Below are 23,488 nucleotides of genomic sequence, written 5' to 3' on the forward strand. Positions count from 1 at the left end.
TTGCCCTCTAAATAAGGGAGCCAGCACTGCCAGGCCAAGAACTGCTGCCCAATATGGGTCCTGGGTGGCTTCTGCCTCCCTCTTCCCCTGGGCTCCCAGCCAGCTCCCCCCTCCCCCAGAGATGCTCCCTGCTAACTTCATTCCTGCCTCATAGTTGGAATGACAGTGGCTCCCAGAATCCCTGGGGAGTGGAGAGGGTGATGGGGGTCTGGGGAGGCAGCCAGGCCCAGGAGCAGGTTAATGTTACAGTCCTGGATAAGTGAGCTGGGCCAGCTGACGTCAGGGGGATGATGGGTGGAGGGGAGGGCCGGGCTGCTGAACTATAAAGATAGGTCAAATCAAATAGTATCACCTCGGGACCGAGCAAGCGGCAAGCTAGAGAGCGTCCCTAAGCCATGGTCCCTACCGGCCGCGGCTCAGCCTGGGTCCCTCTGCTCTCAACCCGAGTGCCCGAAGCAGGCTTTGGTTTCATGTCAGCAGCCCTCATCTGCCTTCCAAAAATAAGCCCCTGCCGCCATGCTGAGGGGAGAAAAACAAGAAGGGCGGTATTTTTAGGGCCATTAATTCTGACCACGTGCCTGAGAGGCAAGGTGGATGGCCCTGGGACAGAGGCTGTTCATCACTATGTCCCGGGGAGCAGGACGTCTTCAGGGCACGCTGCAGGCTCTCGTCTTCCTAGGCGTCCTAGTGGGCATGGTGGTGCCCTCGCCTGCAGGCACCCGCGCCAACAGTACGCTGCTGGACTCGAGAGGCTGGGGCACCCTGCTATCCAGGTCTCGAGCTGGGCTTGCTGGAGAGATCGCCGGGGTGAACTGGGAAAGCGGCTATTTGGTGGGAATCAAGCGGCAGCGGAGACTCTACTGCAACGTGGGCATCGGCTTTCACCTCCAGGTGTTCCCCGACGGCAGAATCAGTGGAACCCACGAGGAGAACCCCTACAGTGAGTGACTACTGCAGCCAGATGGGACATTTGGGGATTTGGGCTCTAGCAGAACTAAAAGATGAAGGGGTCTTGCTTGGTGGATGGAGCCCTACTATAAAGGGGGAGAAATGTTGTGCACTGCTTAGATGACTTGGTTGGACCCTACCTGGGTGCAAACTCAATATGCTGAGATCTGAGCATCTTGGTGGCCTTTGCCATCATCCTAGGCAGTCCCTGTGACACTAATTACTTCAGCATTTCTGGCCCATCTGAGGCCTTGTAAGACCCCTAGGGACCATCAGCCTAGAAAACCATGGGGCAGCAGTGGGGAGACTGACTAAGGATACTTGGACCAAATTAGACATGAACTTATTTTTATTCGGTTTCCCTCTCTGAGAAGGAAAGGCAAATGGTTTGCAAAATTCCCAGCTGAAGCACATTCTTTTCTTTACTTCAACCTGCTCCCTTTGTCCCTGGGTCCTTATACTACAAGTTGACACATTATGCATGAATAGTCTCCCAGCTGAGACAGGATGGGGACTGCAGGATCCATGTAAGCCAATAGCTTCTGTGTAGCTGCAATGTTTCCTAGATAGGATGGTTTGAGATTTGTTAAAACATGTGAGCCTATATTAAATAATAATCATCATAATAATAATCAGAACTCATGGTTTTACCCAAGCCAAGGATCTGGAGGGATTGATTCAGTGAAAGTCCAGATTCAAAGCTAATCTTAAATAGATGCATGGTGGTCACTGATGTAGAACCTTTTCTTGCAGAACTGATGTTTCAGAGGATAGTGGTTGGACATGATGAATCTAGCAATGGAATCTCCTAAAATTAGAGAGATCAAGGACAGAGGTCATAGAGAGTCTGGCTATCTAGGAGGAGGTGGACGGACTGGATGCCCTGGTGGAGGCTTGAGTCCCCACTCTGATTTGTATGAGCCTTAGGTAATATAACCCCCATTTCCTTGTCAGGCCTGCTGGAAATTTCCACAGTGGAGCGAGGTGTGGTGAGTCTCTTTGGAGTGAAAAGTGCACTCTTCGTTGCCATGAACAGTAAAGGAAGATTGTACACAACGGTGAGTTCATCAGGCCAGGGGATGCTCCAGGTTGCATAAGGCCCGACACACAATTGAAGGAAATAATACAAATACAGTACAGTGAATCTTTATCTTTATCCAAAATGAAGTGAATCTTTATCCAAAATGAGAAAAGAAGGGGCTATGAAAGGAGCCCTTGCAAGTGAGGGCTCCTAGAATCTCCTGCTTTGTTAACTTCAGAATTAATTGATGTCTGCATTAGACTATGATTTTCCTGATCCATTTGCCAGGGCCTTTGCATTTAAAGAAACCATAGCACAGGGAGTTCTTGGGTCAGAGAAGTCTGCACTCTGGTATACAGCTGCCATCCAGGCTCATGGGCAGGTCTGATTCCAGAGAGGCCCAGAGAAGCAGGCCTGTAGATGAGGTTCAGCCTGCATATGCTGCCCTATGATGTCCCTCTTCGAGGCATCCCAGCTGGACTGCCACAGGAAGCATGGAGATGGAGGCCGTTTCCCATCTTCAGCACTCTGATAAAATCTTATTCCAAGGTTTGATGTCTTCTGGTCTTTGATCCTGCAAACTAGAGAAGGATCCCCTCTGTGGCACCCCTTTGGCAGGCATTGGTCCCACCCCTCCCTCTGCCATCATAGATGGTCTCTGGCAGGGTAAATGCTGGCACTTCAGCACAGTAGCCAACATGTAGCACATGAATCAAAATTTCTGCTCTCCAACCCACCTGGGACTTTCAGCCCATGATTTGGCCTATTCTAAAATATGGGTTTAAACATCCTGTTGAAGTTGTCAAAACTGAGTTCTTTTGACAGCAGAAAGGAAGCTAAAAAGGAAGACCTCAGAGCAATCTTCAAGTAATACCAGAGTTATTTATGGGGAGTGTATGAAGGGCTATTTTACTGCCCCTTGGAGGACAAACTGAAGTTCAGGAAGTGAACAAACAGATCTGGGGCTGGGGCTGGATTGTAGGGGGCTATCCCTGCAAAAGAGGCCTTTTAAATACTGGAGCAGGTTGACCAGATGGCCTCTGCTCATTACCTTTGGTGTTAACTAACATCTCAAAGTCTGGGATGGACACACATGGCGTGGATGAAAAGCAGGGTCTCCTCCTGATTCTGTGGATAGTATGGTCACCTTGCAGGGACCTCCTTCATAGATTATTATTCAGCAGGGCTGAGATGAGGGCTGCAAATCTGTTTTTGTTTTTTGTTTGTTTGTTTGTTTTTTAATTTCTCGGGTGTTTTTGAGCATAGGCAGGCTTAGGGACCACAAGGCTACAGGACTTCTGGAAGACAGGGAATCACCAGTGTTATACTAGCCCTGAGACTTGGAGGGCACCCGAAATGAAACAGCCCAAGGCTTAGAATTCTCCAACACCCTCTTTACCTCTTTATCCCTCTCTGGAAAAGTGAAAGGGAGGACAGGAAGCAGCCTGGGAACAACCAGAGACTTTAGTGGAGCAGGCACCCCTTCCATGGGGTGAATCCTCCCTAAAAGCACCTTCTAACCAGCCTGAATATTGCCCAGATTCCCACTGAATTGGACAGCTGGAAATTTGGATTGTTGACTATGCAGGGGATTTTATTTATTTATTTGTTTGTTTATATTTCTTATTGGTTCTTTGTAGTTATACATGACAATGGAATTCATTTTGACATGATTATAAAAGTATAATCATATGTTGACATAATTATAATGTGTTCTAATTTCGTCCCCAGTTCTTCCCTTTCCCCTCCCTTCCTCCCACCCCGTTCCCTTCCCTCTACTGATCTTTCTGCTATTATAGCATTCTTTTTAATTAGTGTCTTGTGGATGTACATGATGGTGAGATTCACTGGGTATACTCACATATGTACTAGGAATGTTAGATCAGACCCATTCCACTGTCTTTCCCTATTCCATCCTCCCCTCTTCCCTTCATTCCCCTTTGTCTACCTCACAAGCCCGGGATTTTAACAGGTAAATCTGGAAGGAAGCACAAATTCCATAAACTGTTAGTCTCACCACCCTTAACAGTAAAACTAGCATTGCTTTCTCCTTATCCAGAAAGGAACTCCATGGTGGAGACAGGGGAGGAGCACAAATCTAGGGTAAATTTATTGCACTTTCCACTGTAAACCTCTTGGTCTTGGTAGGAAAAGCTGGGAAAGGGTAGGAATGTAAGGTTTAGCAGAGAAAATGCCTCAAAGGGGGAAAAGCATTCAAAGTGGCAAATGGTAAGCAGACATCTCTTTGAACTGTTGGACACCCCAACCCATCAGGCAAATGACTACGGATGGGGTCAAGGGTTGATGAACTAACCCAGCAGAGTCCAGAAGTCTCGCCTTTCTCACTCTGCCACCCCCAGCAGCATTTGACCAAAGAGCATCTTCTCCTAGGTGGGAGATTCTCCTCCCTGGACCCCAGGGTCAGAGGGCCTGGACAGCTGTGCCCAAGCCTGGGCACCTGATGCTGGGCACCTGTGTGGCTGGAGACCAGATGCTCTTGAACAACCCTAAACCGGTTCCCTCTTCTGCCCTTCAGGGGCCATTATCACAATCTAAAAAAACAATTGCCAACTGATCCCTGGAGCCAGGAAGACTCCCGCTGGGTGATGATTTCATTCACACTATCTCCCTTTAAGCCCCCTGTGCTGCCTCCTCGCTGGGGTGGCTCAGCTGCTACTGCCGCTAAATGGAATTTCTCTTGGGGGGAAGGGAACCCTCACGAGGTGGGGGGTGCTGGTGACGGGACCAGGTGGCAACTCATGGTCAGAGAATGAGGGCCAAGGCCTCCCATGTGTCTGCTTCTCAGAGAGAGTGGTGCAGAGCCTGAGGGTAGTTGGCCTCCCTTCTGAAACTATATAAATAGCTACCCTGCATTGAGCGCCTACTGTTTGACGGGCACACTGCAGAGGGCTTCTGTGAAGCATTATCTCCCAGCGCCCCCTGAGAGGTGCATTCAATCTGCATGGTCATTTTGCAGATGGGGACATCGTGTCCCAGGTCTCACACCCAGGGTCCTATGTGCACCGCTTTAGGGCTCCGTGGACAATGAGCTGAAGGCCCACAGCGCAAGCCCATTTAGCAGTTCCAGTTTCTAGCTACTTGTCTTATTTCGGGCAAAGTCCATAATCATCTCTGGGCCTAGACTTCTGCTGTCTCTCAGGTGTAGACTGAGGCTGAAATCGATGAACACCAACTTTCTTATTTTCTTTTAAAATTAAGAAACTCAGCTGAGCGTGGTGTCGCCTGTCTGTTATCCCAGCGACTCAGGAGGCTGAGGCAGGAGGATTGCAATTAGGACTTAGATCTTGTCTCAAAATAAAACTTAAAAACAAAACAAACAAACAAACAAACAAAAAAAAAACGCAAGGAACTTCAGCTGATGGTGGTTCTGTTGACACTCATTTGTTAAGAAAAATACATATTAACAACAAGATACTAGTAATTCAGTTATGCTGTTAAGGGATTTTAGTTTTAATAATCATAACAGCCTTTACACCCTTCTAAATAATAGTAGTTTGACAAGTGCAAAGCACAAATAGATTTCCTCCGTAGAAGACTCCATGCTGATTACCTGAGGCGTTGTGTTGGGGGTTGGGGACCAAGTCCTATCGGCCACTCCCACCTAGTATAGGATGGGATTCCTGAGGGGATGAGACAATGGACACCCACCAAGTGGAAGTGCAGAGAGATGGCCCTAAGAGACAAAGCGAGCCCTGCAGACAGAACACCAACTGCTTTGAAGGCTCCAAGGGAATGAGAAGAAAGGTCCATCTCATGAAAACACTTTCCAACATATCTAAATTGACAGTGCAATTTTCCTTAACAACTTGTATGTTAGGAAAAGGGGTTCGAAAATGCTAGCGTCTTTAGAGTTGGAAGACATTCAACTAAGAACAGGGCAAGAAGCAATCAAGAACTCCAAAAGGAAAGCAGCTTAGGACCTGATTTTCTTTTTTTTTCCCCTCATCTCCCAACTCCTTTCACTCCACCCCATCCCTGTGCCTCTTCCCCTCTCACACAGCAGGCAGAGGATAAGGATCTTTAAAGACTGGAGTTATGTAGCTCTGACCAAAGACAAGAGCATGGTTGTCTGGTCCTCCTCAGACTTTTCGGGGCATTTCTGCCTGAGGCAGCTTACCTGAAACACCCAGAGACGCGCTCTTCTGTGGAAGATGAATGCATTTCTTTTCCTTTTTTGTTTTTCACATGAAGTTTGGTTCCACATGGGTCTGATTAGAAACCTACGTGGAATTTAAGACATTGTCACGTTGGTGCTGGAGCCCGGCAGGCCCAGGAAATGTGATCTGCTGGAATTATTTTCATTTGTTCAAGTAAGAATATACGGTAGCTGCTTTTATTAACACGGCATTCACTTGGCCCAAGTGCTTTTCTCACCAGAGCTGAGGAGCCAACATTCCTGAGCCATGAGAACCTTAAGCTCTGGGATAGGATGGAGATGAATTAAGAGGCTGGGTCTTGAGCGCCGCTCTGGTCCTTGGGAAAAATCCCATTAACCTGAAGTGTCCGGCTCCAGCAGACTCCAGGGAAAATGCATCCACGGGATGCCATAGACTTCCTAGCCACCTGGGCCCCCTGGAGGGCAGGTGTGACAGGAGCCAGCAGGGAGAAAGCAGAGGGCTCAAGAAAGAAACTACACCTAGTTCTCTGTCTGCTCTTTAGGTTTGTACAGATTTTGGGGGGGGAGCTAAGGGTATGAGATGGGCTAGAGAGAAAGAATGGAATAAAAATTAAAGTAGTGATCTTCCAAAGAGGTGTGTATGGGGGGAGGGGTTGAATCGTCAAAATCTATTGATCTGGGCTAGATGCAGCTCAGCGGCAGAGTGCTTGTCTAGGATGTATAAGGCCTGGGTTCTGTCCACTGGAAAAAAAAATCTGTTGAGCAGAGAATTAAGTATAACACATTATCTCTTGGTATCCTTAGGAAACTGGTTCCTGGTATCCCATGTTTACCCAATTCTGTTCAAGTCCTTATATAATGGCCCATTACCTATTCACATCCTCTTGGATACTTTAAATCATCTCTAAATTACTTTTAGTACCAAATATAATGTAAATGCTACATAAATAGCTGTCATGCTATATTGTTCAGGGAAGAATGATCAGGAAAAAAGACTGTACACATCCAATACAGAGGCAATCTTTTTTACAAATATTTTCAATCCACAGTTGATTGAACTTTGGGATGCAGAACCTATGTTCAGGTAGGGCTAGCTATGTATACCACCGCAGTCATGCACACTTAACTAATGGTTTAGGAGACACAGACTCTTAGGACAGGCTGGCTCTTGGATACATTCTAGACAGTGGGATGTGTCCTGTGTTTCTTGAGGGGAATCATTAGGCACCTCCCCCTTCCTTTGCCCCACTCCCTCCGCCCTAGATTTGATTTCCTCCCTTCCAGTCTGCAATCAGCACACACAACCTCCCCCTTAACCACCATCCAGATCAGAAATAAATTCTCCTGGAAACCGACTGGGCGGGTTCCTCTCCAGGGACATGTAAAGTTAGAACAGAGGGGAAGGCAGGTGGGTGGAGAGGGCCAGGACCACACCAGGACAGACCACCTGCTTCTGATAAAAAAAAAAAAAAAACATTTCCTGGCCCATCTTCTACCCTGAATTATTTTCCCACTTTAAACAATTTACTTATTTACACAAATGACACATGAAATAAATCTACCAAAGAATCTTCCATAGACCTTAAGTCTCACTGCCCAGGAGTGTCTCTTCAGAGGCAGCCACTGTTACCAGATCCTCATGGACCACTCCAGGAATAAACCATGCACATGCTCATGTGTGCACACACAGGCATCATGTTTTAAAGCTCACATGAACAGGAACGTACTTTGCACATTCTTTCAGACCTTGGCTCTTCACTTAACAGTATGTTTTGAAGACCACTTTGTATCAGTGCACCAAGAGGGTTCTTATTTTTTCATGAGATGGTATTCCATGGCATGGATCCACCATAAGTGGTTCAACCATGCCCCTCTTAATTGATACATATGTTGTTTTGGGTCTTCTACTGTGAAAAATAATGCAGCATAACTTTGGGGGCACATGGAAGCACATGACAATACGATAAATTCCTAAAATTGGAATTGCTGATCATTTGCTATCTCCTTTTTTGGGGTAGATATTGTCAAGTTGTTCCTTATGGACAATATAACAATGTACACACCTTTCCTTGTTTCTCTATGCTCACCAACTGCAGAATAGTATCAAACACTGTTCTCTTACAATCTGATCATTGAAAATGTGATCTCTTGATTATGATATACATTTCTCTTATTAGACATATTTTCTTTTTGGGGGGGATACTGGGGATTGATCTGGTGATGGGGGATGGGTACTGGGCACTCAACTACTGAGCCCACATCCCCAGCGCTATTTTTTATTCTATTTAGAGACAGGATCTTGTTGAGTTACTTAGGGAGGGCCTCACTAAGTTGCTGAGGCTGACTTTGAACTTGAGACCCTCCTGCTTCAGCCTCCCAAGCCACTAGGATTATAGGCATGTGCCACTGCACTCAGCTAGACATATTTTCTTATGCTCAAATGCTATTGTATCTCCTTTTCTGAGAGTTTTGTTTTTTATAAATGTTCATTTCCAGAATCTTTCTAAGATTGTTAAAAATATTTTTGGCCTGGCATGATGGTGCACACATGTAATCCTACCTACTTGAAAGACTGAGGCAGGAGGGCCACAAGACCACAAATTCAAAGCCAACCTGAGCAACACAGAGAGACCCTGTCTCAAAAAATTTTTTTTTAAGTGGGAAGTGTAGCTCAGCTAGAATGTTTACCTAGCCCATGTGAGGCCCTGGGTTCAATCCCCAGAATCTGCCCCCCATACACACACAATTAAAAATTTAACAAAATATTTTTTTCTAGAGTTTAATGATTGTCTTTTTTATGTTTAAATTTTGCTGCTTTGGAATTTTTTTTATTTTTTTCATTTTTGGGGTACTGGGACTTGAACTCAGGGGCATTGGACCACTGAGCCACATCCCCAGCCATAATTTGTATTTTATATAGAGACAGGGTCTCACTGAGTTGCTTAGCACCTTGCTAAATTGGTGAGGCTGGCTTTGAACTCATGATCTCCTCCCTCAGCCTTGTGAGCTGATGGGGTTACAGGCATGTGCCACCACACCCAGCTTGGAATTTATTTTGATATAGTTCAAACTGTATTATTATTATTATTAGTAGTAGTAGTAGTAGTAGTATATTATCCAGTTGTTATAACACCATGTTTTCTCCAGTGATTTGAATAATGCTTTTATTTTATATTTATATTAGATTCATTTTTATATGTTTGATTGACTGCTGGACTGTTTTTTTTGTTGAACTGCAACAGACCTTTTAATTAGTGGAATTTATTTCCCATTTAACTTTCACAACCAATCCTGAATTCGACTTCTAGTACTTCAGCTCCCAAGCTTTGCTCATCAGTGATCTTGAGTCCTGTGGCTGACTCTACACCCCATGCTCAGGTGGAGAATCCACCATTCAGAGCCTCCTGATTGTCAGGGAGATACCTGGGCTGGCACCACTTCCTCCTCATCCTGCCTCTGTGCTTGTTCCTGCTAGCTCACACCTCCCAGTCACTTAGTCAGAAACTGCAGAGCTTAAAAGGTAAACCGTCCACTGACCCACAGCAAATCTTATGGGATTAGTGACCCAGAGTGAAAAAACAACAAAAACAAAAATCCTTTTTAGGGTTTTTATGGTAAAGTAATTGGTGATTCAGTCAGAGTACAGGCCAGGCATTAGACCCAGGACTTCCCATGCATGATTCTGTTGATGCTCACTCCAATTCTATGGCATAATTATCCTCACTGTTCCACTTTACAGATGATGGAATTAAGGTGTAGGAGGATAAATAATCTGTCCAGGTTCACATAACTAATAAGAGGTGATCATCATGAGTGGAAGCGCAAAGCTTTGATGCAGATATGCTCTTGATCTACTTTGATGAGTTCATTCTGTGCTTGTGGGCATTCCTTCCTGGACTTATTCCATAAATATGTACTGAGCACTAATAGTAAGAGAAACCCCATCTCCTGGTAGGATATGCATGAGCTTAGGGAAGGCTTTCATGTTTATCTCAAGCATATTAACATATGTGAAATGGCTTGGTAAACAGTAAATAAGAGCCAGGGAGGGTGAGGGTGTGTGTTGGGGGAGGTTGGTCACAATGTTCCCATTGGCCCTCTGGCCCCGGGCTCACTCTCCTCCCACCCTGAAAGTACCTCTGGTGTTTCAGTGTTGCTCTTATTAAACCTTCAATTCAGCATCATATCCCAAAGCAGACCCAGTCCTTGACCCAGGAATCTTGGAATCTATTGGAAAAAAAAAAAACATTCAGGAAAATAGCGATCCAATGGTGTTTATATGCTGTCAGGGAGGTCAGCCCCAAAGGGTTCTAGTCTGGGATGCTGGTGAACGGGCTCCTTACCACCCCTCATAACAGTGAGGCCAGGATGCTAATAGCAGGGTTTCTATAGAGAAGGTCAGAGGACTCCCCTGGCACCACTGATTGGCTATTGAGTGGGTGGTTTCTATATGTTGTAAATATATAGAGCAAATTTGGACGTGTAAAGCGGGGCAGCAAGGTGTCTCCAATCATGACTGTCACTCACTTTCTTCCCAGGATATAAGGACCCATGAACAGGGGCTCACAGGTTGACAGCTATGTCAAATGACTTCAGTCATCAGGAAGGTGGAGAAATTATACTCTCCCTATTTCTTTCAGTTTCAGTTTGTATTCATTTTAAAGTCTAGATTCAAAGCCTCCTGGCTCTCACCTTGCTCTCTAGACCCCTGAAGAGCACAGAAATCCCTATGGACTCCCCCAGATCAGAGCCTCAGGAAAGTGGAGAGGAAAAAGCCCTTCTTCTAGGAAGAATGAGTGGCTTGGGTGATTTATTGGGAATGAAGTTGTCAATGTGTGACAGGAAGTTCAAAATTCATCTTCTGAACTGGTGGTTCACACACAAACCTCTACCAAATTAGCCTTGAAGGGAGCCATTTATTGTTGGCCCCAGACTCCTTGGAACCACCTACCACACTGGGAACCAGGTTCTTTTTCAGGTAAACATTTCTATCCCTTACTGTCTCCTTTCCTTCATGGCCCTGGAGAACAACAAATGTCTAAGAGGCACCAGACATCTCCCAACTTCAAAATCAAAAATCAAGAATGGGCCTGTTTGTGAAATAACAACTTGGGAATGGAGTGACCATGAATGGGAAGAAAGAACAGTACTAGGAAGGACTTAAGAGCTCATCCTCTCTCCCTGCCCTTCCACTCCCCATCCTCACCAGCTCCCTCCATACACAGTTTGCACAAAACGGACTGAGGCTGAGAGGGGAGGAAACTTCTGGAGCTCACACAACTAGGAAGTAGAAAAGTCATTAAATAAAACCCTGGGTCTCAATCCTCCTCCACTAGACTGTCTCTCACAATGGGCTTGAGAAAGCAGCTTCCTACAGCCTTCCCTGGTCCTTTCTCTGAAAGGAATGCATTATCATCTAAGGACAAGTAGACAGTGTCCTGACCTAGAAGTCAGGAGACCTGACTGGTAGAGCTTCAGCAGCATCCCACCCCACAGACAGACCACCCACGTCTACCCTGGCCTCCTCTTCATGCAGGGGAGCCATGGAGCTCTGAATTCCCAGGTTCTGTTCTCCCAGGAGGGCTGAGACCTGTGGTGCTTGTCTTACAAAGGGAAGGGAGGGCACACTGGTGCAGGGGACTACTCGACAAGACTCGGCTGCCACTCGCAGCACTCCTCGTGTGTTATTGAATCTCTGCTGTGTGTGCCTTTCTTCCACAGCCCAGCTTCCAAGAGGAATGCAAGTTCAGAGAAACCCTCCTGCCCAACAACTACAACGCCTATGAGTCAGACTTGTACCGAGGGACCTACATTGCCCTGAGCAAATATGGACGTGTAAAGCGGGGCAGCAAGGTGTCTCCAATCATGACTGTCACTCACTTTCTTCCCAGGATATAAGGACCCATGAACAGAGGCTCACAGGTTGACAGCTATATATCTGTTCTATGGGAATTTTGCACAAGTGAATGGTTCCCTCTTGTTCCCCATGACTTCTGAATCAGGATTATCTTGTGCCTGGGGAAACCTGGGTTTGTTTCCTTGGCTACTTAATCCCATGGCCCTGAACTCACCCAAGTGAGGTGTTGCCACGAGCATCTTAGACTAGTGATGAAGCCTGTGCTTTGACCTCACCTGAGAAGAGAAGGTAGAGATGACACTTGTGGAATGTGACCATGGGCACAGGAAAGGGCCAGGGTGGGAGTATGTGTGTGTCCATGTAGATCCATCCATCTCTGTATATATTGTCAGAGCAAAAGTATTTCAGAGCATCGAGTTTCTTTCCCCTGGCCTCATCGCTGCAGGAATCTGCCTGCAAGAATGTCACCTGTCAAGCCAGAAGGATTGATCTGCTCCCATTCTGCCTCTTTCCAATCACCTTTTCATTCAGAGGCCGCTGACTGCGCAGGCGACACGGGTGGTTGGGAGCAGCTGTCCTCCGAGTGCAAAGAGGGCAGGACAGGAGGGTGTAAACTTTCAATGCCAACCAGGAAAAGAGTGATCAGATGCCCCGAGCTTCATGCCTGTGGGGGTTCCAGGGAAACTGGGATGCATCATCAAAGCCAAGGGTAGAAGGGGGTCACCTTCTTGGAAGAAAGTGGCAGAGCGGTGCCCAGGGCAATTGAACAAGGTCCACTGGAGGCATCAGGAGGAACTGGGTGTTCTGTGGAGAGCTGTTCTGCCTGGAGGACTTCATGCTGTGTGTGCTCCAAGAACAAGTAAGGGCCAGGCTGCCTGCCCGTGACTTTTCCTCACTTTGAACCAGGTCTTATTTTAACCTCAGATGACAAGGATCCTAATAATGGCAACCTCTTTGGCAAGGAAGGGGATGCAAAATAGGGCATGAAGGAAGTAGAGAGGCTTTGGACTACAGATGATAATTCCTCTCCAACCATGTCCAGGAAACTCACCCAAGTTCTCATCTGATACTCTCACTTCCTTCTCAGTCGTCCTCATCTTGCGTACACGCAGCACCCTGGATGCAATAGAATGGGCCCCATGACCTCCAGAGTTTGCCCCCTGACTCCCTACAGTAGAAGAGGAGTGCTAATCCTGGGAGATCAAGCAGCCAAGCTGAAGTGGCTCCTCGCTGTACCATGCCTTCTTGCCTCCTGTCCTTTGAGAGTATTTAAAGCAGAGGTTCCCCGAGTGACTATAAATGTGGTCTGCCTGGAGCCTTCAGATTCCTGAACCATTGGAATGTTCCTAAATCTGAAACCAGAGAGAGCCGTATCAGAGTGCAAATATTTTCGGCATATGTGAACCATCGAGTTACAAAATGACCTGACACCCTTTGCTACTCTCAGGGGCCCCGGCCTGCAAGACAATCCCTCATCTGTTGCAAATACCTTCATCTTCAACATACCTCTCTATTCGTAGATGCGTGCATCTATAGATAGATCAGGGCGAGGGATTCTGAGTTGAAGATGGAGGTTGGCAATCCCAGGGAGAGACACTGTGCTGGCTGCCTCCTCTACTCTGCAAGGATCAGGGTGGATGTGTGCTGGGTAAAGAGGTAAAGGCCATGGCAAGGTGAGCTAAGATTAACAGACGGTAGTGGCTCAGCAGCATGTGTGCATGTAATCAAGCCTTGGAAAGAAACTAGAAGGAGCCGGATCTTGGATCAAGTGGAAGGGAGAGGAAATCAGTCCATCTTGACTGTCATAATTTTGAAACGCAGGTCTGCTTGGAGGCAGGAGACCACCAACTTGGTTATTTTTTAAGAGATCTTGTCCAGTGTAATCAGTCTCTTTAACAGAGCATATCAGAAATGAAGGCACTAAGGACCTAAGGTGCATCTGTATTCCTGATGGAACTGGGAATGCAGGATGGCTGGATGGATGTCTATACCCATTTTCCATGCTAGGTGTGAGGAGAGGCCATGAAATATAGGTCCAGCCACTATGTAGTCATACCAGCACACTGATTTTCTGTGACTGACGCCAATTAGGAGAAGGTGGGCATCCGGTCCAACTGGTACCAGTATGACCTGCATCATACTAGTTTTTAAGTATTTTGAATCTTATCTCTGAATGTACAGATGTATGGTTGATGCTTTTAGATTTTTCTCATGCAAAATAATTCACTTAAAGGCTTTCTCTTTGACTTATAAGGGACTTAGGCTTAAGAAAAGTCCCACCCAAAAAAAATTGATGAAAGGATATCAAAGGGCATTTCAATCCCTTTTCTCCTGCTACTATGCACAGAGTGCGGAGAGTTGGTTTGTACCTGGTCAAATGTCCACTGAGTCCCAGACTCAGACTCAGCTGTCAGCCCCATTGGATTCAAAAGACTGTGGCAGATGTTACCCTAGGCAGGGGAATAGAGTGAGCCCAACTTTCTCACTGAGGATGTTCTAAGAATGATTTGGGTCATCCCTCTCCCAAATCCTGAGCAAATGGACCTGGTTTATAGAGTTTTGTAGCTAATTGGACTCTCTTCTATCCTGAACCTTCTCTGGCAGCTCCATGCAAACTTTGGGTTCCAAGAGCCAAGAGGCTGACTTATACCCTCTCCAAGAGCAAATGATAATGAAGAGAAGAGCATATCTACGTCTACTTGAAGATGGACTTCTCAGCTAGGAGGAGGTTAGCTCCGAAGCAAGCAGGGAGTCACAGGGCCCTTATAAAATCTCCATCGTCTCCAGGGCAATGGATGGACCTCCGAGGAAACCAGAAAATTCTAAATGTTTTGTTCAAGTTGTTGATTAGGTCTGTGTAATCATTCAAAGCCTTTGAATATCTTTTCTTTTTCCCACTTTCTAAACATTTTTGGAACTCCCTTGAAAAACCGCATATGATTTTGAAATTAATACCTTATCATTATCTTCCACAGCTTTCCCCTCTACCAGCATGTCCCACACACAATACCTCCAACACACACACACAGAGAGAGACACACACACACACTCACACATATATTCAAGTCCTTGGTCAGGGCTATTCTAATGGCTTAACAAAGACAAAGAACATTTTCTCTTGTTATCTGATTCAGGATAAAAATATTTCTCCTTTTTAGACATATCTTCTCCCCACATCAACAATCCAGGTTTGAAATTCTCTCCTGTCCCAAGAACTATCCTGAATATTTTGAAATTCTCTTTCCTTGCAGGATTTGGGCCCTTTTCTATGCTAAGACCTCAGATCCTTCAAGTGCTTGCTCTATGTAAGTCCTGAGGGAAGGAGGACATGGAAGAGCCTATGAGCTGTCATTTCTCTTTCTCCCAGTGTCTGACATCCATGGCCTTTGATGCATTGTGCCACAGTCACTGGGGCAAATGTAGCTACCACATGAGTTGTTGGCCCCCAAAACACCAAATGTCCCCTCTTCCCTTTGTTCTCTTCTACTTTTTATGTGGACACAAACTAGAAGACTCCTACTTCTCTCTATCCCTCTGCTTTTCCCCAAAGACTCTGGGCCAGTGGCTACTGAGAAGGTTTTCTCTGCCACTTGCCACTCTCAGTCTGCCCAGTGGGTCTGTGGTAGTTTCTCCTTCCTTCCTTACCCACAGGAACCAGCCACCCCTGTGTCACTGCCCCCAAAGGCCCCAACGACAGGGAGGTTCAGGACAAGGCCCAAAGGATTTATACAAATACTATAGTTTGTGCTTACACCTGAGTGGACGATTCCTCTTCCCAGAGCTGGAGAAGGAGTATGCCCCAGTTGGATCCTGAATCTAGTGCAGCATATGGATAGCCAACATAGAACCATTCTTGTATACCTCATTGAACTACTGAAATTCCAGCCCCAAACAGCTGTGTTTTGATGTGGTTTTTCTCTTTCTGTACATCATTAAGTACCTCAGGCTGGGTCCCGGTGCAAAGCTGTCCTTAAACTTGGGTACAGCGGATAGGAAAACCCAGAAGCTGTTCAGTCATGTGCTTGTGAAATGTGATGCTTCTATTTTTTAATATGTATGTGCTATGCACAAACCATATCATGTTCCAGCAAAAAAGTAAAAGGTCTTTTTATACGTTTCTCTAAATTGTTTCACTCCACCCCTCCTATTAAAACTGACAACAAATTTCTGGATTGTGATTGATTTTTATCTTAATTCTCTTCCCTATCTTGAGGAGGCATGGACAGAGAAAACAGAAAGCACAGACCCCTCATGGTGTTGATCATAAAGGCAGGCAGAAGTTGCGGGGTTCACGTAGACCACCAGTCCTACCTTACAAGTGGGGAATCTGGCAGAGAAGGGGGAAGGAAGCAACTCAAGGCCCCAAGGAGGCCGAATCCCTCTGCCCCTCTGCCTTGTTAAGAGTCAGAAATATGTATTTCTTTACCAATAGAATTCACTCATCATTCATTTGTTCATTCATTCATTCATTCATTGAGAAATACTCTGATCCCCTCATTCCCAAATTGGGCTAGGTTTGGGGGATACATGACTGAACAAAGTAGACAGTCTCCACCCTCTAAAAAAAATCACCAAGAGCATGTTATCAGTAGATTTCTAAGGCCCACTCCAGAGGCCTTGGATCGATCATATGTGGGGCCCAGGAGTCCCCAAGAATAACATGCACCCTCAGCAATTCTGACCGTGAAAAGCACTATCCAGTGGGAAGCCTGGAAATAGAGAACATTTGAGCTAGGAGAGCCTCTATAAATTATAAAATCTTTTCACAGGTTAAATGAAGAAGAAGATCCAGGAACTTAAGTAACTCCCCCTCCCTTTACATATCCCTTCTTGAATCTCCGGTCATCAGACCTGTGACCTCTCTGCCATGTTCCTGCTCTGGCCAGTCCCATCTCTACATACCTCTCTGCCTCCTCCTGCCACTTCTGGGGTAAACGAACTTGTGCCTTGAGCTGAGCAAAATGGGTTCTGAATAAATCTCTGTGCTCTTGGAAGAGCTGCCTGGTCCTTTGGCCTCTGCATCTCATTCCTGTATTTATTCATGCAATTCATATTTCTAAACTCCTCCAGTGTGCCAGCAACCATGCTGAGCCCTTGGAATATCACCGTGACTAATGATATATGGCCTCGTAGTCTGACAAGGAAGATAGATGATTACAGCAAAGTGTGGTGAATGGCATCCAAGAGGAAGCTCAAGAACAGGGTCCTAACCTTATCTAGGTGGGTAAGAGACTCCATCCCAGAGAAAACTGAGCTCCGAAGGGTGTCAGGCAGGTTTGGGGTAGTAAGTTAAGTCTGCAGGTAGGGGAGGAGGAATGCTGTGAGAGAGGAACACAGCAGGTGTTTGAAGGTGTTGCTGAAGGGAGGGGGAAGAACATGGTACCTTCAAGGATCTAAATCGGGGCCATTGTTGCAGGTCCAGGGTGCAGAGAGCTGGGCAAGATGGGGCTTGAGATGGGTGGAGAGCAGCTGCCATGGAGCATCTGGTAAGTGAAGTTAAGGTGCTTGAGTTAAAAAATATCCATCTCATAAAATTTATCAAATGTCTTGAGTAAAATTACTAGATTACTAAGTTGTGTAAACCATCACAAACATTTTTGTCACTCCACCACGATCCTTCATGCACATTTAATCTTAATCCCCCACCTCCCCTTGTTTGCCCCAAGCAACCACCAATCTACTTTTCATCTCCACATTTTACCTTTTCCAGGTATTTCATAAAAAAGAATCATATAATATGTGATGTCTGGTGCCTATTTTCTTTTTCTGAGGAGATTGAATTTTAATCCAAGAATAATGAGAGGCCCCTGGTGAGTTTAAGAAGTTAACAGGACCAGACAGGAGTTTTAGAAAGGTCATTGGAACTGTCCCAATGTTGGAGGGATGAGCCTGTGGGCAGGCAGGACAATCGGGCAGTTTCCCTTGGTGTGTTCCAGGCTGGGTAAGATAGCGACTGGATGGAGTAATGACAGAAGAGTGGAGAGAAGCCTGAGTGGTCACACTATATTATCCTGCCATAGAATGCAACAGGAAGCCATTCTCAGAATGAAAACTCAAACACCTCTGAATTATTCAGCTTTTCATAGCTGTAACCAAATACCTGACATAAACAACCTAAAGAAGGAAAAGTTTATTTTAGCTGATGGTTTCAGTTCTTGGTCATTTGGCTCATTTTTCTGAATCGGAGGTGAGACAGAACATCATGGTGGAAGAGGTGGCAGAGGAAAGCTGCTCAGCTGATGGTGACCAGGAAGCAGAGAGAGTGGAAAAGGAGCCCAGGACAAGCTATAGTCCCCAAGGGGATGCCCCCAGTGACCCACTTCCTACAACCAGGCCCCACCTCCTTTGATGAGGTCAGAGCCATCAAAATCCAATCACTTCCCCAAATTCTCATCAATGAACATTGCTGCACTGGGGACAAAGCCTTCATCACAAGAAACTGTGGGGGATATTCCAGGTTCAGACCATAACAACCCCCAATTGACAAGGTGTTCATTAAGAAATAAGGGCTGATTTTTAAAAGATATTTCAACATAAAAATTTGGAACTCCCCCCCACCAAAAAAAAAGTTTAGTATTTTTTTTTTAAAGAGAGAGAGAGAGAAGAGAAAGAGAAGAGAGAGAGAGAGAGAGAGAGAGAGAGAGAGAGAGAGAGAGAATTTTTAATATTCATTTTTCAGTTTTCGGTGGACACAACATCTTTATTTTATTTGTATGTGGTGCTGAGGATCGAACCCAGCGCCCCGTGCATGCCAGGTAGTGCTTAGTTTTTTAAGAATCAAACAACAAGATATTTCATTTGTTGCACATTATTATGGAGGTTTCCCTGAAAGAGAGGAGGGAAGTTGATGACCATGGCCATCTGGGAGGCCCAGCTCTGGGCAGAGGGTGCTTGAGGCTAGCCACCTGAAGTGCTCATTGTAAATCTCCATCATTACTCATTGTTATTTTCAGTACCAGCCCTGCCTTCTGGTTCTGGGGGGATCCCTCCATCCAACAGGCCTGACAGATATCCCCTGAAGTAAGAGTACTTGTTGTTTTCAGGGGCCACAGGCGGCTGCCTCTCTCCCAGAAGGAGTTTGAGCTGCTGGAACCAGGAACACGAGCTGGGGGGACGAAACAACAGACACGGATTTTCTTGTAGTTCTTGGAGGCTGGGCAGCTGAGATCAAGACCTGTGGGTTTCGGGTGAGGCCTCTCTTGCTGGCTTGAAGACAGCCACAATCTCACTATGTCCTTAACAGTCTTTCCTCTGTGTGCAAAAGAGAGAGGGCATAGGCTGCGGTGTCTCTTCCTTGTCTTCCAAGGTCATGATCCTGAGGATTAGGGCTCTGCCCTAATGGCCTCCTTTAACCTTAACCTCCTCCATAAAAGCCTATTTCCATTTTCGGTTGCATGATGGGTGAAGGCTTCCACGTATGAATCTGGGAGTGGGGGATATAAACATTCCATCCAGATCAGTGCCCCCTGCCCTCTGGGGAAGCCTGAACCAGTAGTGGACACATTTATCAGATCCTCACAAGAAGCCCTGAATCAGAGGCCCTATTATTTTGAGTACATGAGTCACCTGGTTGATGTGGCCATCTAAGGGACATTTGTCTATGTCATTTTTTGTCATCATGGCAGGGATCAGGAGTGTGGGGGGCTAATGGCATTTAGTGGGGATCAGATAGGGATATGGCTGACCATCCTCTAGCAAAAAGAGTTATTTGGCCCTAAATACCAAGGATGCCAAGGTTGAGAAACCCTGCTCTGGGAGAGCACCCACCTGATTTGGACGGAAATTCTTGGATGGAAGAACTTCTCGTTGAAGCCCCAGGCAGGGAAGTAAAGGCCGGGGAGAGGAGCTTCAGATGCCACTGTCAAATCCCCCAAAGTCATGATGGAAACGTGATGAGGCAGAGGGTTATCGAGATCTGTCCAGAACACCGAGTTGGAAGGTGAGAGATCCTAAGAGCCAGCGGAGCAGCAGTGACTGGGGCGAAAGGAAGCGAGGCCGACACCCACCAGGCTCTCCCTCTTCTTCCTCACTGTCAAAGCCATGTTCTCCACCTCCATCCCAGGCAAGTAGAAGGTCTCTTCAGAACTTCAGCTGGTATCACTCGTACCTGTAATTCCAATGTCATCATTCCACTGTCAAAGAATGCTGTTTGTTTTCCTTTCCTTAAGATTATAACATTAAAACATGTTCACGGCAGAAGATATAGAAACCCCAGTGTTATGTTTTGGATTTTAAATGCCCCCCAAAAGCCCACGTATTGAAGGCTTGGTCCTCGATCTGTGGTGCTATTGGGAGGTGGTAGAACCTTTAGGAGTGGGGCCTCATGGAAGTTAGGTCGCTGAGGACATGCCCTGGAAGGGGCTAACTGGCCCTGGCCCTTTCCCTGTGTCTCTAACTTTGCTTTCTGCTACCATGAAGTGAATCAGAACTCCTCTGCTTCCATGTGCTTCCATCATGATTTTCTGCCTCACCACAGTACCAAAAGCAATGGGGCCAAGCCACCATGGACCGAAACCTCTGAAACTGTCAATCAAAATAAACCTTTTCTTCTTTAAACTGATTGACTTCAGGTATTTTGTCACAGCAACAGAAGGCTGACTGAAACAACCAGAAATTTAAAAATCATCTCATCACTTATAATCCCACTAGCCAAGAGTGCTGCTAAAATGTTGCTGTTTCCCTTCAGTCTGTTATGTATCAAACAAATTTAGTATGTAGACCAAGCACAGCTGAGAAATTTTTATTGCAAAGCAATAAAAAGCTTCTCTCTCATGACTCCTTTTAAATTTGCTCAGTCAACTTAGTGTCTCTGAATGAAAGCTTGGGAATTCTCAAGAATAATCTGGACACTCATAGCTAATCACAAAGACATAGGATCATTTCAAGTTGCAAAACACAGTGGCAAATTAGAAATTATAAATGTAGGTCACAGAATAATCTACAGGTGGGTCTTCATTCAAAGGTAAGATATTTCCCCCCTCCACTCCAGCAGGGATGAAAGGAAGGTCATGGTCACTCTCTTATTTCTTGCTCAATCACCTCCTTCCAACCTCCCTAATACTGTGTCTGCCTGTTGAAGCTGCAGAAGGGAGGCCAGGAGGAAAGGTGAGTACAGAAGTTCTCACCTGAGGGAGCCTGTGATAAGGTGGCTTTGTGTTCTCTGGGCCAACTAAATGACTTAAAATGGCTCTCTCTTCTTAGGAGCTGCTTTAGATTTTTCAGAGACCCTGCATCTCTGGAGACGTGACGGCTGCAACACCAGACCTCATGCGTTCATCTCCCATGGGGGCTTTTGCCTACTCCTTTCCCGGCCCCTTAGAAAGCCAGGAGTCTGCCTGCAGCTTCTCCCTGCACATCCAGCTACCTCTCTAGGCAGGTACTGAAGAGGGTCTCAATCCCCCTTTCTCTCATACGTGGTCCACACAAAGTCCCTGGGACATGCAGAAAAGCCTGGCTCCCGCAGACTCCAGGAATGAAGACTGAGCCCAGAGCAGCAGCAAGCTGCCCTTCACTCTCAAATCTGAGGCAGCAGGAGACACACCTCTCCAGTCTTGGAATTTTCCGGGTGAGAGTCACACAGCCACCCTCTGTGTCAATCAAACTCCAGGACACATGCAAAGCCCTGCGTGGAATCTAACTGAAGTCCCTCTCTTGGCTTGTGAAGGTATTCCAATCCCTCCCAAAAGTCCCTTAACACATCTTCCTCCACAAAAATCAAATCACCTCTGAAATCCTCTTCTTGTCTGAGCCTTGATATAGGTGAGACCCTTGAGTGTAGGTCCATGATGCCCCTACCCTGTGTTCTGTGGCCCTTCTCCATCGTCGTCCATTCAGCCCTGCCCCATCTCTCTCCAGGTTTATCTGTGAATTCCCTCTGAACTCCAACAGCTAAAGGAAAATACAATAGCTTGAAATTTCTATGGTCTTCTACTTGTTTTTAACTAGAGGGAATTGTGACAAAACAACGATAAGTGAGTAAAAAAAAAAAATGACCCATAATTATTTTTTTGTTTTTAAATTTTTTAGCTGTCAATGAACACAATACCTTTATTTTGTTTATTTATGTGGTGCTGAGGATAGAACCCAGTGCCTCACACATGGGAGGCAAGTGCTGTACCACTGAGCTACAATTCAAGGCCCTGACCCATAATTCTAGACCTGAACATTTTAAACCCATAAACAGCAGTTAGGGGGATGAAGGAGGAAAATAGGCAACCAATTTGGGGACAGAGTAATAGAAAATAGCATGAATTATTTTTAACCCTCTTAATAGACATAAATGTACATTTTCCTTAATAACTCAGCTATTTATATATATCGTATTATATCATAAAATGTTATGCATTTCTTGGCTGTCTAATAAAATTATGCTTTGAAAACTAAAGATGTAAATGTTTTATGAAGAAGAATGAATAATAGGCAGCAGGAAAAGCTATATTTCCTGTTTTCCAAACTTGTTTAGAACTTCAAGTTTCCCCCAAATTGTTCTTTCTATAACTTTCTTTTAATTTTCCTCCTATGCTTCACATTGTTGCTTATTTATTTATTTTTACTAAACATATTTCTATTATTCTACCTTGGTTCCTCTGTCCCTTAGGATAGTTGTTTCAGCCAAAAAAGATGTCCAGCCTGCCACACCTGTCTCCCAGAGGGAACCATGAGGGCAAACAACCCCTTGGGAGAGCTGTAGTGCTGCCCCCTTGTGGTTATTTCCTTGCTAATAATGACTTCATCACTAGATTCCAAGAAAGATCCACTGGATACCAATCAGTACTCCCGACTTAGATGCTGATTTTAAAAATGAGTAGATCAGAGTTCTTGCTTGGAAAGAGGACACCAAGCTGCATGGACAACCACCTTCCAAGGCGAGCCTCTTTAAATGAGAATACATTTGAAGTTTGCTTCTGCTCTATTGGGGATTGAACCCAGGACCTTGCATATGCTAGGGAATCTCTTTAGCCCTGAACTCCATCTTCAGCCATTTAAAATTGATTTTGAAACAGGATTTCACTAAGTGGCCCAGGCTTGCCTCAAGCTTGTGATCCTCCTGCCTCAGCCTCCCAAGTAGCTGGAATTACTGGCTATCTTTGAAGTTGCAGAAGAAAAAGTGACTCATTGAAGAAGGGAGCTGGGTCTACAAGGATAAGCTGGAACTGCAAGGACACTTCTTCCTCTTCACAGAAAGAAGAAGGAGGGGCATTCTAAGCTAAAGAGCCTGAGTACAGACCCAAGCCCAGGTATCAAAATACAAAGTGAGTTGGACTTAGTGGGAGGGTTAGAGTAAGGACCTGGGAGGCAGGCAGGTGGGAGTCAAGTCTTGGGTGTGCCACTCAAGAGCTGCATGGTCTTAGGAAGTTATCTAAGCTTCAGTTTCCTCTTCCATGACAATGGAGATAATAGTGCCTATCTCATAAATCCTTTCATAAGTGTTGGATAAATGTTAGTTGCTCATGCGAAGGCAGGCAGGTGTTTTAGAATGTGGACAGAATGGATGGGTGTGCAGGGGTTGCAAGTTGAAAACAGG

General features: G+C 45.7%; 1 protein-coding gene across 2 annotated transcripts; it reads left to right on the forward strand.

Moving 5' to 3' along the window:
* Positions 1 to 369: 369 nt before the first annotated feature.
* Positions 370 to 22,262, forward strand: Fgf6 (fibroblast growth factor 6). 2 transcript variants are annotated; one of them, XM_026407267.2, is made up of 4 exons: positions 370 to 940; positions 1,903 to 2,006; positions 17,381 to 17,450; positions 21,166 to 22,262. In XM_026407267.2, exons 1-4 carry the CDS (start codon positions 595 to 597, stop codon positions 21,345 to 21,347), a joined length of 702 nt encoding a protein of 233 aa, XP_026263052.2. In that variant the 5' UTR covers positions 370 to 594; the 3' UTR covers positions 21,348 to 22,262. The 2 variants fall into 2 exon arrangements, with proteins under 2 accessions (XP_026263052.2, XP_026263053.2); XM_026407268.2 differs by lacking the exons at positions 17,381 to 17,450; positions 21,166 to 22,262 and adding an exon at positions 11,829 to 16,292.
* Positions 22,263 to 23,488: the final 1,226 nt, after the last annotated feature.

The sequence above is a fragment of the Urocitellus parryii genome, chromosome 5 (genome assembly GCF_045843805.1).
Source record: "Urocitellus parryii isolate mUroPar1 chromosome 5, mUroPar1.hap1, whole genome shotgun sequence".
Taxonomy (NCBI): Eukaryota; Metazoa; Chordata; class Mammalia; order Rodentia; family Sciuridae; genus Urocitellus; species Urocitellus parryii.

Excerpts from the sequence above, each read along its gene's own strand:
- Fgf6 (XM_026407267.2), top strand. The coding sequence starts at position 595 with ATGGCCCTGGGACAGAGGCTGTTCATCACTATGTCCCGGGGAGCAGGA. Across the intron at positions 941-1,902 it reads CCACGAGGAGAACCCCTACA|GCCTGCTGGAAATTTCCACA; the intron begins GTGAGTGACTAC and ends TTTCCTTGTCAG. Across the intron at positions 2,007-17,380 it reads AAGGAAGATTGTACACAACG|GTCCAGGGTGCAGAGAGCTG; the intron begins GTGAGTTCATCA and ends CCATTGTTGCAG.